Source organism: Pongo pygmaeus, chromosome 4 (assembly GCF_028885625.2).
Source record: "Pongo pygmaeus isolate AG05252 chromosome 4, NHGRI_mPonPyg2-v2.0_pri, whole genome shotgun sequence".
NCBI lineage: Eukaryota > Metazoa > Chordata > Mammalia > Primates > Hominidae > Pongo > Pongo pygmaeus.
In genome coordinates this window covers 143,398,678-143,418,708 of record NC_072377.2, presented here as the reverse complement: position 1 = coordinate 143,418,708, position 20,031 = coordinate 143,398,678, and the positions used below count along the sequence as shown (strand labels likewise).

General features: G+C 39.2%; 2 protein-coding genes across 3 annotated transcripts in view; one reads left to right on the top strand and one right to left on the bottom strand.

The window, feature by feature from the left end:
- Nucleotides 1–20,031, bottom strand: part of CTNNA1 (catenin alpha 1) — a 176,026-nt gene that overhangs the window by 46,577 nt on the left and 109,418 nt on the right. For both annotated transcript variants that reach the window (XM_054488849.2, XM_063665526.1), the window contains 2 exons: nucleotides 2,238–2,318; nucleotides 367–519 (listed from right to left, as the gene is read on the bottom strand). In XM_054488849.2, the coding sequence (XP_054344824.1) occupies nucleotides 367–519; nucleotides 2,238–2,318 (234 nt within the window). The remainder of the gene's footprint in view (nucleotides 1–366; nucleotides 520–2,237; nucleotides 2,319–20,031) is intronic.
- LRRTM2 (leucine rich repeat transmembrane neuronal 2) lies at nucleotides 3,336–18,891 on the top strand. The gene is made up of 2 exons (XM_054488854.2): nucleotides 3,336–13,321; nucleotides 13,669–18,891. Exons 1-2 carry the CDS (start codon nucleotides 13,318–13,320, stop codon nucleotides 15,213–15,215), a joined length of 1,551 nt encoding a protein of 516 aa, XP_054344829.1. The 5' UTR covers nucleotides 3,336–13,317; the 3' UTR covers nucleotides 15,216–18,891.

The following is a 20,031-nucleotide window of genomic DNA, read 5'->3' as shown; positions in this document are numbered from 1 at the left end:
GTTAGGTTAACTTGTCAGGATGCAAGTGCAGGCAGTGTGGTTCCTGAGCTCTGGCTCTTAGGCATTGTTGCTTTCTATCCTATCTTTTGAGTCTAGTCGTGTCATGATTTATCTTTATTTGCATTAAGTGGAGATGTTAGGCTTCTAGGATAAGAACTGTTAGTATTTAATAATGTACACAATTAATGTAAAGTGACCAAAATGGTAGTTTTCCTTAGATGTTAAGTGATAATGAAAGACTTTCATCTCAAACATGTTGTATGTTAAGTGAGCCCTTACAAATTTTAGCTGATTAAATAATGTGATTAAAACTCACCACACTTCACCAAGTTGCCTACAAGTCAATGAAACTGCTAATTCACTTACCTCAATCAATTTGTTGGCATGTTCACGGAAAACTTGGGCATACTCCTTAACTTCTTTCTCATTTCCATTCTTTGCAGCTTCAATCAACACCAAAAGTGGAACATTTGTTTCCAGGAAAGAATCTGAAACGTGGTCCATGACAGCTTTGCGGAGCTAATGATTAAATTGTAAAAATTTGATTTTATTTCTACCAAAAAGGTATTAAATTAAATAGATTGCTTTTTATTCTCTTGTACACTTAAATCTAACGAAGCTTATGGTAGACTGGCTGCATTTACATGAGGATCCCTCATGTAAGCCATGCAGTTACATAATCTGCAACACAGGAAACATATGATCATGGAGACAATGGTTTACATTACTACAGTTATAGCATTTCAGCAACAGAATCTCAGTTTTTAAGACAATATCCTTTTTCTTGGGAATTACAAAACTAAGGTTTACAACTTAAATAATACAAAAGCTGAACTGAAAGCAGCTCTGGGTTGAAGTGGCACATAGCCTTGGAATATATATAATTAGCCTAATTGGCTAAATAAAAAGAGAAGAGAGAAAAAAGAGGTATCTGGTTATCTGAAAGGATTCATACACTATGAACCTTAAAACTTAAGGTTCTCTTTATAACCATTTCTGATACTGCTTCACCAAAAGGAAATTGAATAAAGATATATTCTTTTTTTTTTTTTGAAAATATAAATCATGTTTAATTAAATGATAATATTATGTGGTGTGTCAAAACTTGCAGAACAGGCTGGTTGTGGTGGCTTACACCTCTAATTCCAGCACTTTAGGAGACCAAGGCAGGAGGATCACTTGAACGCAGGAGTCCTAGACCAGCCTAGGCAACATGGCAAAACCCCATCTCTACAAAAACTACTAATATAGGTGTGATGGTGGGTGCCTGTAGTCACAGCTACACAGGAGGCAGAAATGGGAGGATTGCTTAAGCCTGGGAGTCAATGTTGCAGAGAACCATGATAGTGGCATTGCACTCCAGCCTGGGCAACAAAGTGAGACCCTGCCCCCAACCACCCCCCAAATAAAAACCTTGCAGGATGCAACTAACTAAATCATAGTTAATATAGGAATATATAACTTGGAATTAAAGTATCATATATATTTATTATATATATGCTCAAAATTAATGATTTAATGTTATAATTTAAGAATCTAGGCTGGGTGCAGTGGCTTAATCTTTAATTTTGTTTTACATCAGACATAAGCAATAAAATATCTATCCATTATCTCTTAAAAATTGTCTGTATTACAACTTCTTAAGTCTTAATACATTGTTTTATAAAATCAACCCTAACTTCTTTAAAGACTAAAACTCAATTTGACTCCAAATGTTAATGGGGTCATTTATCATTAAAAGGTTCAATTTCTCTACTCTCTATTTACTAACTCAGAAAATTCAGCACCTCAAATATCTCTATACCTACCATATTTGGAACAGGAAACATTTCACCATGGATCTAAGGGAACTGCAAGTGTGTAATGAGTATAGGGCAAGTCAAATAAATAACTGAAATTTCTGTCTCTATTGTACATAGCCAGTACAACAAGATCCTTCAGGATTATTTTCACAGGTCTCCAAGTCATTTTAAATTTATTTTCCTACCTGTACATGCCTTTCACACTAGAGCTAACTTATTCAGTCCAACACAGTGAGACTGTATTACCCCATGTCTTCATGAAATCTGATTAGCCATTAAGAAGCATATTAGCAACAAAACAAAGATAGGCACTTTCTTGTGAAAATCCATCCTTTCTCTCAATAAAAAATTATAAGGCCAGTGCTTATTAGGATTTTAATCAAAACTACAAAATTGAGAACTTAGAAAAACAATCAGCACTTTCATTCAGATTACCTGTCTACGCAAGTCCCTGGTCTTCTTGGTCATTTTATCTATTGCAGAATTGAGTGCATCACTTCTTTCTTTACGTCCAGCCTGGATAAAAGGAAAAGAGATGAGCATTTTATTCATTTACAAAGAAACCTAATGATAGCCTATAGCCATTTGTGCTCATGTCAACATTGAAAAAACAGTACAACTTCTTAAACTCAAAGTTGGAAAATACTGGGGAGCAGAAGGGTGTTATGTGGCTTTATTCATAAAAACCCAACCTTACAATTCTTGGGCTCCACATTATCTGATGACTGGAATTGAGGGAGTTTTGCCAAAATAAGAGAAGCCAAGAGACAAAGAGCTTTGCTTAAAGTTTGGCTTTTAAAAATTAAATTTATATTTTAACTCAAGGCTCAGCATACACCAATTTTATTAATGAAGCAGCTCTCCTTGAACTGCAGCAAGAACAGGGTACACCTGATTTTGATGAACTCTGAGCTCTGAAGAATGTCAAGATGTGAAAAATGGGACCTGGCACTGAAACAATGTGAAACAACAAATTTAAAAACTAAGATGTACCTGATAGGTCAGAGCTAATAATGTTTATTATGCAGCTCAAATCATAATGCTTTGTAGGATTACTTTGGTCACTTTAAAAAAATCCTAGACTAAGCTTTAATGCAGTTATATTGCACAGAAAAGAACCCACTAGTCACTCTTGAAGTGGTATGTAAAACAGCATTTCTTCAGAGGTCAAGGTGTTGAGTCGAGATCTGCCAGGGTAACATTCTAAGCAGAATCAAATGGAATAAAATAGATAGCAGTTGAAAGAAAAGGGACAAAAGTCTTTTTTTAAATCCCAGGTGGAGATTGTTGTGTCCCTGGAAATGCCTACATCATGTAGGTTAAACCATAAAGTATATATAAAGTATATTAAAAGGTTGTTTTCACAAAACAAATACGGTTCTTTCTGAAAAACATGTCAGCAAATAACAGGAGAGATACAAATGAACAAAGGAATTTAGCCCAATGTTCTCCCTTTGGATGCCCTCAAGACATTTTGGTATGGGTATGCTATTAATACACAAGCCAGTAGAGCAGATGAATGGTTAGGAATGGGGAGATCTGTTTACTAAGAGCCTTTAATGTACATTTGTTATTCACTTTATCTCTTATCCCTTACCTGTCAATTGGAGAAAATGTCATCTATCTCTCTATGGACTGTTAGAAATATTGAGGGATATAGGTTATTTAGCAAAGGGCAGAAAGGAGACAACAGGGAATAGTAAGAGTTGAAATATAAGTAAAATTGATATGATCACTATCAAATCTGGTTACGGTCTCATTCCTTAAGCCTTTCCCCCTAGCACTCTTGTACTGCCAATAAAATTAAATATTCCATTAATACTGATGGGGAGGAGAGGTCTCAACAAAAACTCATTCAAAGAGGAAGATTTCTACCTGCAGGAATAAACTGATTTATTCAGGGTCATGAATGTCAACCAACCAACTGAATGGACCCCCTTCTCAGCCAGGGCATTCCAAAGTAAACTTGAAAAACTAGTTTAGGCCATTATGGGAAGGAGGGAGTTGGATGTGCCTCATTATACTCTCCTCCCTTTGGAATTCAGGCACAACTGACCAGCACTAACATTAAAACAGAGATCTAAGACTGACAAAGCAGATTATTTGTAGCAATAAGATACCAAATTCCAACTGGACTCTAATATAACATCACATGACAGATAGCAGGCCCTGAAAGAAATCCAACTATTTTACCCCAAAATGTATTTCTCTGAAATATTAATATTTTGAAATGGCCCTGCAAATTGGTCACTTTTGGGGAAAATCTACATTCTGTAGAGAATCTCCTTCCCTTTCTAGGTTTTTTCCTGATTTAAGGAGAAATTTAACTAAGAATCTGGCACCTTTTAGGATCTGATTTGCCATCTAATATCTGAAGCCTACTACCTGGAGGCTTCATCTATGTAACAAGAACCTTGGCTTCCCGCCCCCATTTATCTTAACTACAAACATTTCTTTCTGCCGACTTCAGCTCTTCAGGGAGAGCTTAATCCTTTCAACTAACTGCCATCAGGAAATCTTTGAATCCACCTATGACCTGGAAGCCCCCAACTAACCCTTTCAAACTGTCCAGGCTTTCAGGACCAAACCAATGTACACCTTACATGTGTTGATTGATGTCTACCTATAAATTCTGTCCCCCTAAAATGTATAAAATCAAGGTATGACCCAACCACCTTGGGAATATGTTCTTGAGACTGTGCCTTGGGCCTTGGCCACTCATATTGGGCCCTAGAATATTTATTTCTTCAAACATTCTACAGAGTTTGACTCTTTCTTGTTGACATTAGTCAGCTTGAGATGTGCAATTATTTACTGACAATCTTAAAGCTCAAAATACTAGGATCTAAGACAAAGGTAGCTAAAACTGAATCACAATCAAACTGACTTCATAATTAATGCTTTAATCAGGAAAGTCTCAGCATATTCCTTAAGATACTCAAGCACTTGCTTCAAGAAAATTTCTCTAAATAAACCCTGTAAAGTTTGCCATTGTTCCTAGCCACATTTTTCTGGTGCTTCTAATAGATCATTTGTTCTAGAAAACACTTAGAATCTGAAACCCAAAGGTTGAGCATGTAGACTTCATGAAAGCCCAATCCCCTACAACCTGAAATACCCAGGAATTTTCTCAATTTGAGTAAAAAGATTTACTGTTCAAGTTATGTAAAACCAAATCCTTGAACTTGACTTTTGAAAGAATTAAGTCACACAGCAAAATTCACTTTAAGATGCAATGCAACCCACACTATGAATCTGTTAATTCTGTCTTTGTCAAACTACCCAAAAAATCAATTTGTCTTTCTTGTTATTGCAGGAAATAGAGGTTTATTCCTCATTAATCAGAAGGGGGGCAGTTTAGGAGCAGTTATTTACTAAGCCCTTTAAGTTATACTAGACAGACCATTTTAAAATCACAGTATCATTTTAGAAAAATACAGTCCAAATAGCAAGTTTAGGGTACCAATCATTTAAAATGTAATAGAGATGAGTACACACAGACACACTCACAACCTTAACACTGAGCTTGAGGAAAGTATAAAGCTTGCTCATTTTAAAACAAGATTCTGCTGGGTGCGGTGGCTCTTGCCTGTAATCCTAGCACTTTGGGAGGCTGAGACGGGTGGATAGCCTGAGGTCAGGAGTTTGAGACCTTTAGCCTCAAAGCTGAAACCTTTGGTTTCAGCCTGACCAATATGGTGAAATCCCGTCTCTACTAAAATTACAAAATTACAAAAATCAGCCAGGCATGGTGGCATGTGCCTGTAATCCCAGCTACTCGGGAGGCTGAGACAGGAGAATCCCTTGAACCCGGGAGGCAGAGGTTGCAGTGAGCCAAGATTGCGCCACTGCATTCCAGCCTAGGTGACAAAGCAAGACTCCGTCTCAAAAAACAAACAAACAAACAAAAACAAGATTCTACTTCTTTTGAGATTAAAGTTATTTTTTATTTCTAGCATTAACTGAACAAAAATTAAGTTACTCAAACATAACCTTAGGAAAAGCAACCCTGTAGCGTATAACTATTACTGGAAGTAGTGAGGAAACTTTTTACTCCAACCCCTGTCAGTTTGGAAGGGATGAAATATGTTCCTGGCATTGCTGGTGGCATCTCAAAGGCACATTTTAGTCCCTAAATGAAAAGGCAAAAGTTTGCAGGTGAACCTACAAAAAAGCTACTCAACCTGACTGCACTAAACAAGTATCATCCCACCATATTTCTTAGATAAAAAGTGTTCTAAATTGAAAGATCCACATAATCTCTTCCGCCAAACAAAGGCTTTCTTTTCTCCTTCTTCTACACATTCTCCCTAGGGAACCTGGTCATTCCTACTGCTTTAATGAACCTATGGTCACTCTGCCATCTTCCATGCTGACCCACCCACATACATTTTTGTTCTTCAGACATGCCGTGCTCTCTCTCACGTACCTAAAATACTCTTCTCCCCTCCTTCCAACTCCTACCCATCGTTCAGATGAGAAACTACTTCCTTGTGGAAGCTTCCACTGGCCAACCTCAGCCCTAAGTTCAAGTTCAGTGTCCCCACAGAATGCTCCCACATCATCTCATGTTTCCTCTCAAAGACCTTCTCAAATCATACCTTAGGATAATTACCTGTTGACTTGTCTGTCTCCCATTGGACATGAATAAAATGAGAAACCAATAACCAATTAGAGACACGTTTAAAAGATATATGACTTCATGTGTAATCTGTGTGGCAAGTCATCAGTCTCTGCTTCCTTGTCACTAGTTAGAATATAAGACTTCAAATAAACCTCTGCTTTCTATCCTCATTTTAATCTAGAGTAAGCCTGAGGTGGGTAGAGGAGGGTGAAATACAGTGTTTTAACCCTTAACATTTAAGGACTGTTTAAAAAGGTAACAAACAGGGAGGTCTGACTAGTTTAACAGGAAGATCTAGTTAGATAAAATACCTGTTCAGCCATTAGAAAATTCAACAACAACAAACAATGAATTATAGCATTTTACAAGACCAAATAAGAATCAGCATTGAAGCTTCTTCTACCCAAGACAATAAAAAAGAGAACTGGGGCTGTCATCCATACAGTAGAGACCTTCAATAAAGCAAGAGATGAAGATCTTGAGAAAGGAAGTGATAACCAAGCTGTTGCTCACAACCAAGAAGGTTTCTGAGAGGAAAGAGAACTTTAAAGAGAATTATCAAGAAAAATGTTTGAAAACTAAGGGAAACTAGCAGCTTTTAGGGAGTCAGTACATGTCTTCATGAGTAGGGCTAAAAGGCTTGCTGTGGGCTGGGCAACACAGTGTAGTACAACAGACATTTAATGAATAACAGGAGAAGCAATTTGACCTTCGTTGTTCTACCTGGCCCACAAATGGCTGGTGGGCTCTACCTAAGCTGAACATGTAACAAGAGTTGCTGGGAGTGCTTTATGCAAAGCTCAACAGTAGATCAATCTTAGAATACAATGATTATATAGTCCTGTATTCCTAAATTCTTTTCAAAGAGTGCCCTCTTCTTAAATTACAAAGAGCAGAACAGACACGGCAGACATACACAGACAAATGCAACAAGCATCAAGACGAGCTCTCAGTATACCTCACTGGTCCCTCCAGCCTGAGGAAGCCCCTTTCAGCAATGTGCAATACAAGGAGGAATCAACATCTGAACTGCAGATGGAACGCTGACATGCTGCTATAAACCGTACAGAGTAAGAAATGATCTTGTTCTCTTTGGGCCAAATTTTTATGAATTTTCTTCGCATTAACAATATCACATATTCAATGTTTTTTTTTTTTTTCCTTGCCATATCACTTGTCACTGCCCCTCCAGCCCAGAACCTATTAAGAGGGTTCTCAGATGATGGTTTCCAAGCTTCATCAACCTTAAGTGCTAGCATATAGCAACAAACACGCAAACTAACCCCTTAAATTTAGACAACTGGGTCAGAGAGCCCACTAACATTGAACGATTCTTCAAGTAAGTATGAATGTGTATCTTACCTCTTAATTCTATCCTGTGCAAACAGCTTTGTATAGCCTCTTGGGGCCATCTATGTAGGTAAGAGGAAATACATCTACATCAAAAGCTACTCAGAAATGTAGAGAGAAGAAAGGAAGGACAACCCAAACTTGGCTATGTATTTCAGAATAAAAGATGAAGCATGCTACACAGAGAAGAAAGGGGAAACATGAACATAATGAAGCCACTAGCAGAAGAAGAGTTTTAAAAAGCGGGGGGGGGGGGGGGGGGGGTTGCCATAAACATTTCAGCCTGTGCTTTAATCAACACTTCAAGATGGTCTGGGCATGGAGGCTCATGCCTGTAATCCCAACGATTTGGGAGGCTGAGGTGGGAGGACAGCTTGAGCCCAGGAGTTCAAGACCAGCCTAGGCAACATGACGAAACCCCGTCTCTATGAAAAATTAGCCAGGCATGGTGGTACGTACCTGTAGTCCCAGCTATCTGGGAGGCTAAGGAGGGAGATCAATGGAGCCTGGGAGGTTACGCCACTGCACTCCAACCTGGGCAACATAGTGAGACCTTGTCTCAAAAACAAACGAACAAACACAAAAACTTCAAGATAGATTCTGTTATTTTTGTTTTGATGTCTATAATAGAAATAAAACATCTTAATAGTATAAACGTTCATCTGTCCAAACTTCTATGGAAGATCTTCCATACCTAATGCCCAACTTAGACGCATTGCTCCAAGATTTCTTCCTGAATTATCTAGCCCTGGGCAGAAAATACAAGGGAAGCAGGTCGTCACATGATTCTGACCCTGAAACTTCCCCAACAGCAACAACTGCCGGAGTGCACATGTATCCAAAACTAGAAGGATATATCCCAAAATGTGTAAGGTGCATCCAAAGAAACACTGCTTACCATTGTTAGTGTAACCAGAATCCTTTTCTACTGCTTTCTCAGTTGTTTACTAACAAGATAACAAAAGGACTTTAAAAATCAAAATCAGCTGGCATGGTGGTTGACACCTGTAATCCCAGAAACTTTGGGAGGCCAAGGTGAGAGGATCTCTTGAAGCCAGGAGTTCGAGACCAGCCTAGGCAACATAGTGAGACCCTGTCTCCACACAAAAAAATTTTTAATTAGCTGGGTATGGTGGCATGTGCTTGTAGTCCTAGCTACTCTGGAGGATCACTTGAACCAGGAGTTCATGGTTACAGTGAGCTATGATCGTGCCTCTGCATTCCAGCCTGGGTGAAAGAGCGAAGACACCGTCTTAAAAAACACACACACACACACACACACACACACACACACACCCCAACAAAATAAAATCAACAGAAGGCAGGGATGGAGACAAGGATCCAGGCAGAAATGGAGATTCTGGTAGTCTAATGTAGACACTCTACTATTGAAAGATTCCCTTCTCCTTCAAAAAAAGACAAGCTAGTAAAACCCACTTACTCTAACACAAGTCTGGCTACAACATAAGCCTAAGTATGTGGTTGCCAGTTAACACCTTAAAAGGTTCTTAGCAGAGGACATAAGATCCACAACATCTAGGACCTCCACCCTAAAAGTGGCTTTTTTTTTTTTTAAAGATGGAGTCTCACTCTGTCACCCAGACTGCCACCTGGTTCAAGTGATTCTCCTGCCTCCGCTTCCTGAGTAGCTAGGATTACAGGCTCCTGTCACCGCGCCCAGCTGATTTTTGTATGTTCGGTAGAGACGGGATTTCACCATCTTGGCCAGGCTGGTCTTGAACTTCTGACTTCATGCTCTACCCACTTCGGCGTCCCAAAGTGCTGGGATTACAGGCTACCACTGTGCCTGGCCAGCTATCATTTTTTTTAAAAGCAGGGATTGAGACTGCCAGCAACAAGGTTTATTTTAACATGCTCCTCCAAAACACCTCTGGGCAACACTTCGGTGCCAGGGCATACACAATTTTTGGAGCTGGGTATGATGAAAGAAACATTTGCCTTTTTAGCATAAAGCAAATATAAAGCTCCCTCTCTACCCTCCCTCCCACAGAAGAACAGGAAATTTCATGAATATATCTGTACATTTGCTTCTCCAAGTAGGGGAATAACTCTCCCTAATCAGCAATACATATGAAAAGCAAACTCTCATGTGGAGGAATACAGACAACTACAGCCATCTAAGCCCTGCCACTTGACTCACTTAATTTGCTTAAAACCATTTACAGAGAGGAGACGGGTTAGATTTTACTTCTCCTTTGCCTTATCATGAACATCTAAAGCAGTGAAAATTGAAACAGATCATATGGACAGTACCTTCCAGAAGTAGTATTGCCACTTTAAGTCAAAGGCATATGTTTGCGGAAAAAAGCTGCTCTACAGCGAAACCAAGAGAAAGTTTAGAAAGAATAGATATGTAGCCCTTTTAGCTAAAGAAAGATAAAGACCAAAAAATGATACAAAATTCCATCAATGGGAACTCTGCACTCTACCAATTTTAAGGCAAACTCCATGTCTTCTTTGGTTCCACAGCCTGAACCTCTTGAACCCAAAGAGTGGGCAGGTGAGAAAGATGGCTGGTGACTTGGAAGGGGCTGTGCTCTCTGGCACCATGATACTGCAAGCATTACTGCCCACTTCCTTAGAGGCCTTCAAAAAATAATTACTCTTGATTGCACTGATGCTTCTCTGGGCAATTTTCCTTGCCCACAAATCTGTTATAATAGTACTGAGATAATATAATTTAAGTAGTCTCCATTTATTAGTATTTAAGAGGTAGGCCAAGCAGACTAAAAACCAAGAGTTTAAGGGCACGGAGATGCTTTTCCTTCTGCATGTTAACACACAACTCATTCCTAATCGTGGTGGCTCTAATCCAACTGACTAAAATGCTTTTCTCCCCAAGGAACTAAAGTGGTTACTTGAGAGAAGAGTTTAATCCAGCTTCTCCTGCGTGGCAAAGGGTTTTTTTCATCAGAAGGTAGCTGACTTCAATAAGGGCATTTACAACATCCCAAGGGCTTATTTTCATTTAAGAAATTTAAGAGAACACTCCTATGAGACTACTGTCCTTAGAACTTTTGGGGGCAAGTTCCTGTAGAACAGTAGCTCTGAAACCTAGGGTGAGAGACCCTGTAGGAATTGGACTCAACCTCATCCACAGAAAAATGAACAAGCAAAAAAATTTCACAAGACAGTTTATGGAACCAGGTTAAGAAGTTCTAGCCTATTGGGAGAGACTACAGAAAAGATTAAGGTCAGAAGGGGAGTAGCATTCCCGGGGTCTAAATCAGGACTTGTTTCCTTCCCTTCTTTAACCAGCAAGAAGGAACAAAGAGGACGTACTAGTGCAGGCTCATTGCTAAGGACTCAAGAGTCTGTTCACTGGCAACTTTGGCTTGGGAATTTCCATTCAGCCTACAAAATTTGTCCAAGAACCACAATGCCGATCTCATCTTCTTTGCTTCCTCTGTCCCTTCACAGGTGTCAGACCTGCCCTGTGGTATGAAGACTCTTAGAGCATTCTTGCTGCCTTCTGTCTCCCTTTGTACTTCATAGGCATTTTTTCCTCTTGTACTTCTAATCTTATCTTGGGATCACTTCTAGGAGGACTCAAACCACACACCTGCACTGCTGCAGTTTTCATAGCACCTTTATACAGAGCCCTAAGGAAGGGACCTTGGAGTCTCACAGCTCTCACTCCAGTACAACACTACAACAGAAAAATTTTACCCAAGACAATTACTTCTTAGATCTGTCCAGTGGGATGAATCCCTCAGAATCAAAAAGGCCAACGATGTTCTTGTTTCACAGACACCATCAGTAGTTTTAAAGATGTCTGTCCTTAGGTCTGAGACAAGACCCACAAAGGATAAGTGCCAATGATATGGGAGAAATATGTATGTTGGGTCAAATCAATAAGGCAAGATGTAGAAAAGGCCTTACCTTTGTCAGGCCTGAAAATATAACACTGATTCATCTAGAAACATCTTTTGCATTTATATAACACTAAACATGGAGCTATACATCCACAATTGAGGTCTGAAAAGTGAAGACACCATTCAACAGAGAAAAACTGGAGTTAGGGCAAGCAAAATCAAGTCAAAACAAAAATCCCAGTCCAAAGCATGAGTGACCTTTTGTATTCACAAGACAGGTTCTAACAACAGCAGTAGGCTCAGTTAAGTCAGCCACCGGGAACTAGTGTGCAAATGCTCTATTATTTCAGTGTCACAACCACCAACCTCAGTACCAGCGGAGGCTTTTAGTTACGGAGTAGGTGAGATTTTTGAGGTAAAATACAAGGCATCATGTCAGAATCCAGCTACACGGTATCACTTGTCCTAAATCATCTCTGCTTTGCTGTTAATGCTTAGGGCATGTGCATTAAAATGACTGTATCAACCTGCCTTGTCCTCCCAGGAGGACATTTAAAGATCAACTCTGCATTATTTTTCAATCAGTATGGCGACAAAACATTGTTATAAAATAGGAGAAAGAAAGAGAAATCTTTTTAGAGTTAGAGTTCCCCCTGAAATTCTCAAAGCAAAAAATAACTACATGCTTTGTTTTGCAAGCTTCCCCTCCCCCTTTATTCTTGGTTTATAATGTTAAGCTCCTGGTGACAAAGAAGCCAAGCCCACTTAGCTAGTTTATCAACACATCTAAAGCAAATCATAGTCATACTTTGATTTTAACCAAGCATGACAACAAGGCAACTGAATAGCTTTCCAAACTACCAGTGCAGCGACACTACCTTGCATAGGCTGGTGTTAAATCAGCACTTCATAAATTGTGCAGGCTTCTGCCCATTTAGATGATCTCTCTATGCAGAATCGGCAGTCTAACACTGGCTCTCACAAGCATTAAAAATCATCACTCTGCTAACCCAACTCACTGTTCAGATGGGTCTTCTTGAATGCAGCCTTTATTACAACCTCACTGCTGCTTCCTACACTGAAGGAATACCATGTTTTTAAGTCAGGAGTTCTTCTTTCTCGCTTTATTGTAATCAGGGGGTCCTGCAACGACCCTGATGCTGTTACAAAGCACGGTGCTTTATAACAGTAAAGCTTCTGGAAAACCCAAACAAAAGACACGTCATCCGGTGACGTCAGCCTATATACAGTTCTGTGTGGTCGCAGCACATAAGCAAATCCATTCTTGTGCTGCTTCTCGGAAAAGCTTTTCAGTAAATGCACTCATGCTGCTCCAGGAGCTCTTCTCTGCAACAAGCCACCCATCTGCCATCAACAAGTTAAGACCAAGAGAACTAACGGCTGCGGAAAGGAGACTGAAGCTTTGATTAACCAGCTGAGCAGTTAGAGGTGGAGAAATTTAATAACTTATATTCAAAACTGATTTAGGGATCAGAGCAATCACAGAAAATGAAACCAATGCTTTCCAGAGGGATATCCTAAGGAAAAAACAACTCATCCTGGTGGATTCAATTTTACTTGGAAAGCCTGGGACACAGAAAACAGGAAACTGGTCAAAGGCTCCTACATGTTAGAGCCTTTTACAGACTCACTGCGTTGAGTCTAACAACCGCGACTGAATGCAGCCTCCAATGTGCTCAGAAGAATGGGTAAGTCTGTGCATTTATATGTCTTGTACATTCAACAAGGAATCACGCTTTTAAAATAAGCTACCAAATTCACATTTTATGAGGGAAATCACTGTCATATTTTGGATTTTGAGGTTTAGGTAAAAGCATATATTGATGAAGACAGACATGTTTTATCTTCTTTTTAAATGGTTTAAGTTTTGGTCCAGTCATACCAATAAGGTTAATTTTTCTGCAGTAAATGAAAAATAAGTTATATGCAGTGAAATCTTTCACTATAATGTTGGTGGTTGTTGTTTTTTTAATAGCCCATATGTTCTGCTGAAAAATATCCTATCTTCTTGTTTTCCTTAAATTATATTCTGCAGGCTTACATTTCAAGTGGCCATTAGGGGCCCCTATGCTGGCAGCAATATATGCAATGAGTATGGTTTTAAAAATGCTGCCTGCCCTGGGTATGGCGTGTCCACCCAAATGCCGCTGCGAGAAGCTGCTCTTCTACTGCGACTCTCAGGGCTTCCACTCAGTGCCAAACGCCACAGACAAGGGCTCTCTGGGCCTGTCCCTGAGGCACAATCACATCACAGAGCTCGAAAGAGACCAATTTGCCAGCTTCAGTCAACTTACTTGGCTCCACTTAGATCACAATCAAATTTCAACAGTAAAAGAAGATGCTTTTCAAGGACTATATAAACTTAAGGAATTAATCTTAAGTTCCAACAAAATATTTTACTTGCCAAACACAACTTTTACCCAACTGATTAACCTGCAAAATTTGGACCTGTCTTTTAATCAGCTGTCATCTCTGCACCCAGAGCTCTTCTATGGCCTTCGGAAGCTGCAGACCTTGCATTTACGTTCCAACTCCCTGCGGACTATCCCAGTACGCCTGTTCTGGGACTGTCGTAGTCTGGAGTTTCTGGATTTGAGCACAAACCGTTTGCGAAGTTTGGCTCGCAATGGATTTGCAGGATTAATTAAACTGAGAGAGCTTCACCTAGAGCACAACCAGCTGACGAAGATTAATTTTGCTCATTTCCTACGGCTAAGCAGTCTGCACACGCTCTTCTTACAATGGAACAAAATCAGCAACTTGACATGTGGGATGGAGTGGACCTGGGGCACTTTAGAAAAGCTAGACCTGACTGGAAATGAAATCAAAGCCATCGACTTGACAGTGTTTGAAACGATGCCTAATCTTAAAATACTCCTCATGGATAACAACAAGTTAAACAGCCTTGATTCCAAGATCTTAAACTCCCTGAGATCCCTCACAACCGTTGGCCTCTCTGGCAATCTGTGGGAATGCAGCGCCCGAATATGTGCTCTGGCCTCCTGGCTGGGCAGTTTCCAAGGTCGGTGGGAGCATTCCATCCTATGCCACAGTCCTGACCACACCCAAGGAGAGGATATTCTAGATGCAGTCCATGGATTTCAGCTCTGCTGGAATTTGTCAACCACTGTCACTGCCATGGCTACAACTTATAGAGATCCAACCACTGAATATACAAAAAGAATAAGCTCATCAAGTTACCATGTGGGAGACAAAGAAATCCCAACTACTGCAGGCATAGCAGTTACTACCGAGGAACACTTTCCTGAACCAGACAATGCCATCTTCACTCAGCGGGTAATTACGGGAACAATGGCTTTATTGTTTTCTTTCTTTTTTATTATTTTTATAGTGTTCATCTCCAGGAAGTGCTGCCCTCCCACTTTAAGAAGAATTAGGCAGTGCTCAATGGTTCAGAACCACAGGCAGCTCCGATCCCAAACACGACTCCATATGTCAAACATGTCAGACCAAGGACCGTATAATGAATATGAACCCACCCATGAAGGACCCTTCATCATCATTAATGGTTATGGACAGTGCAAGTGTCAGCAGCTGCCATACAAAGAATGTGAAGTATAATATCTACCCGTCATCAAAAATCACATCAGATAAGTAACCTATTTTACATAGTAGAGGCTAAATACATATCTAATTTTTACCAATGGTGACATTAAGCCTAATTTTCCAAACTAAGTGGAGACTTAGTTTTTGAAGTGAAGTATTTTTAATTTTTTAAATGAAACCATATTTTAAGTGTTAAATGAATCAATGCTCACATTAATTTGCACTCCTGTTGGAAAGTCTAAAATGCTTACTTCAGAATAAGAAATGTATGTAATTATATACAATCGTGTGTAAACCTTTACACTAAGGTCTCCATATGCTATTTTTTTCTACTGAAAACAATTTAGAAAGAAGCTATTGGGCAGAAACAGATATAGATCAATACCTGTTTGATCACTGCTCTCCATCCCATGTACCACAACTATCTTGCTGCTTAAAAGGAGACTTAGTAAAGTTCTCTTGTATGATAATTTGGTATTTACTCAAATCTTCAATTTCTTGCCAGTGTGGGAAGTAGAATTTCATGTATGCTGAAGACTGGTAAATATTAAACATTCTTCTTCCAGAGTTTCTGCCTGGGTTAGTAGATATTATCAAAGTCCATATCATGAAATCAGAACCCTTTAATGTAATTCTAATAAGATGAGTGACTCTTTAATATATTTACACAATGAATCCAAGTGACTGTGAAAAGGTCTCATTACAATGAAATCAATCCTAAATAATTACACCGACTTCTTATACATTTCTCGTTTGAGTTATAATGGACATGATTTTTGTGGCATTTAGACAATTGTTTTAAACTAGTATTAAATTGTCATTGTACTAATTAATATACTAAATCCTATGTTTACATTAATATGTGAAAAAAGATTTAGAAAATATTTTGGAGATAAACAAGACAAACTGAGTCAATTTAACAATCCTGACATGCTCCCTCCAATTTAAAAGCACACACACACACACTCGCGCTCTCTCTCTCTCTCTCTCTCAACTGTCATGATCAAAGATGCCTTGACAAAGGGGTTTAAACCTCTTTCTTCTGCTTCTTCCTGATCTTCAAACCTCAAAGAGCCAAGTTAAAAATAATTGGCTAGCAACAGGCATAACACTGATTCTTATTGTATTACAAAGGAACCATAAAAAAAAACACTTTCTCACTATTATATAATAAATTTCGATCTTTCAATAAAGATACGCATTCACACTGTAAGTGTAGTTCAGTGTAGGTGAAGAAAACAGCATCACTGAGATGAATCTTATGGTAGAATAACTCGACATGCCTATGCAGCCACACAGTGGTAACTTGAAGGCAGCACGGAGGTGAGGGATTAAAAGGAAAGGCAGATTTTGAAATCCGACTCTCAGGTTAGCTGGAGTTACAAGGCAGCCAAGAATGATCATACACAATCTGCACCAAACAGGGAAAGAGGACCTGCTATTGAAAAGGCAAGAGGGGTAGCTTCTCCAATGTAAATATAAACATTCCATAGTTAACAAATGATAAGGATGCCACATTTTTCATGCAGAAAAGAACCACAGGTATTCAGTTTCTTGTATTATGATTTCTAAAGAAAACCTATTAAATATTTGGAATTTAGATGCAAGCTACTCATTCACACAGAATTTTTCCATAAACATTGTTCCATATATTGAAAAAACTGTAAAATTATAGCACTAACTTGATTTTAGAAAATGAGCATTTTTTACAACTGCCATTTACTGTATGTAGAAAAAAGACATAAAACCTTAGAGAAAGCCACTACCATTTTTAAAGTTATCTTTTCCCCAACATCAACATCAACATGATATCCTTCATTCAGGGCATATTTTTTCTTCCCAGGATCGAACTGAAAACATGTTAAGGCTATAGTTTAACCTGTAAGATTTAATCACAATTTTTCTTCTTTAATACTAAGAGATGGGTACCTTAGTACCCTTCACCTAACATCTCTCGGTAAAAAGCAGACAAGATCACAAATTACAGTAAAAATGTGCTCTCTTTTTTAAGGTGGGCAGATTAGTTTGTCAAAGTCTCAGCCCAGTTCAATTCAGTTGATCTCGAGCGGTGAGTATTTCATCTCTTGTTAAACCAGACCCTGGGCTTGTCTGGGCAGAGGCAGAAGCTGATTTAACGGCATAGAGCACAGCGCCCTACTTCCCCACAGACAGGCTGAATTAGAAGCCCCTATTACAAATAAGAGCACCACGAGCTAAAATTTACCAACCCATTATCAGGACGACCATTGCCATGTGTCAGGTGACAGCTTGGTCACAACACAACTGTGTCCTGAGCACACAAGATTCCATAAGCCCTGAAGGACAGCAGGGGAGTATTTTCCATCATTTCAAACCACAACCAAAATTAAGATTCAAACTGTGGGATGGGTAAGAAATCCCCTCCTTTGGCTGGGAATCTCCACCTTAATCCTTAAAGGACCATAACTGGCAAAATCCTTAGTGTAAGGACAAAAGCAAATTGGAAAAGCAAGCCATTTACTAATTCAGAGGAACAGCACAGCCAAGGCTAGCGAGGCATACTTTCCAGTTGAAAAAAATCAAAATTTTTTGCCTTCCATTTTTCTGGGTAATGTCCTTTAAGAAAAGTGAATGACAGTAGTACCAAAAAGGTATTTTCCTTTCTCATTTAAAAGCAAAAACCTCCCTTTTTAATTGCCTGTAGAAGGCAAGATTTCCCTTCATTTTTGTCCATTTGTGTTTCAGAATCAGCACAGGTTTGAAGATTAGACTGTTGGTCATCTGTGCTTTCTTTACCAACTGGCTAGAACGGAACAGCATCACAGCAACGCTGCGGATCTTGGTTACACAGTGTCAGAGCTTTTGTTTTTTGGTGGGGTTTTATCCTCTTCACCACCACCACCCACTCCATTTTTTTTCTATTTTTAAGATTAGAGGAAAATGACCATTAAGAACCAGAAAAATAATTAATCTCTCTGGAAAAAGGAAAGCTAGAGAAGACTATGATACCATACCCATCTAGAAACCAAGAACTACTTTGAAGTCGTTTATATTCATTTCTGTAGCATGACAGGGATTTCAATCACCTTTCTGAAAAGAGTGGGCTGATAAACTTGTAAATCCACACACAACTCTGAAATACCCACTGCCAGCATCAAAAAGCAAAGATACTAATTTTTTAAGCCAAAAATCTGTACTAACACATGTAATTTCTTAATATGCCTAAGTTAATTTCTGTACCAATTCAATAAATGGAATTGACTGAACTTCCCAACGCCACTAATTATTAAAATCCATCTGCTTATTCTAATGCTAGTCACCAAGAGCTAGACTCCATCTTTCCAATAAAAATGAGCCCTATGTAGCACTAGGTTTGAATTCTAAAATTCAAAACAGGCATTTCATTTTCTTAAGGCACACTTCCTACACACAGCTATCAGGGGAAAAAGCTATAAATGTCCTGTTCTTTTTCTGAAGTGTGGATATCAATATAAAATTTGTTAAAGAATATTTTTAACAGCTGACTTACATGATCGTTTTCCTAATACAGCAATACAGCGACAGACCTATCTGAAAAGTCTGTTTGGGGACATACTTTTCATATCTTATTGATTAAAGCCCTTGAGCCAGGAAAAAAAAAAAAAAAAAAAAGAGAGAGACAGTAAGGCCATCTATAGATAATTAAATATTTCTCTATCTAACCTGGGGCAAACTCATAGTACTTGAATAAGGCCAAAAACAAATAGAAAATGACTGTTTAAGCTTTCATTCTGCTATTGCAAACATTTGGAAACCTCTGCAACTCTTTCAACTAACATTTTTGTCCTTAGTTTTTTGTTGTTTTTTTTTTTTTTAAGTCTGATATATGGAATGTTTGGTGAACCTTCCTATCAACACTGAGACTGGAAACTCAAAGTACAGTCCAAATACATTGTGTTCAATCACCTTCAAGAGCCATTTTTCTTTTTGGGTGGGAGGTGGGCAGATGGGTTGAGGGTGGGAAGAAAATACTATTATGCAGGGTGTTTTGGGAGGGGGGAGGGTAACATAAAGAGCAGTGTACAGGAAAGTTTTGTTATTAAAATTGTGTATACTGTAAAAAGTGAATGCCTTCTTTTTACTTTTCCTTGATAACCTATCCATTTTGACATGTGAAACTTGAAAAGCCATTCGTAACAGACATAGAAATCTTAAATGTTAACAGTTGTTTTGTTCCATGTTCCTCTACAATGTCAAATGTGTCCGCTGAAAAAAGGGGCAGCTAATCATCACCTGTCTTCATTCAGAGAGAGGCAAAACTAGGATAAGAAGAAAGTAAAGGTAAAGTGGTGGGAAGGGAGAGTGCCTAAAAAGCTGTCATGCAGTAAGAAGCTGCTCTGTCAAGAGCCTGAGCAAGTGGACAAACAACTGTTCCAGGCTCACAGGGCATGGAGTTGGCTGCCCCTCTCTGAATCCTCCATTACAGTGAACTGACACCATAGACAGCTTCAGAAAGGTACCAACTGCCTGTATCTAGCCAACAGCGACTTGGCCTCTACCTTGGGGGTTGGCTGATGTCCATCCCAGCAGCACCTTGCATGCCACTCCTAGGAGGGAGGTGCACAGGTGTTTATACACTAGGACCATGAGGATCCCTACATGACCTCCTTCACCCCGGATGCCGACTCAGTGAGTACAGATGGGAAAAGGAAGGGAAGATTTTAAACTACAGTTGACCCTTGAACAACACTGGGGTTAGGGGTGCCAACCCCCTGCCCCACACAGTCGAAAATCTGCATATAACTTTTGACTTCCCCAAAATTTTTATTAATAGCTACTGCTGACTAGAAGCATTACTGATAACATAAACGGT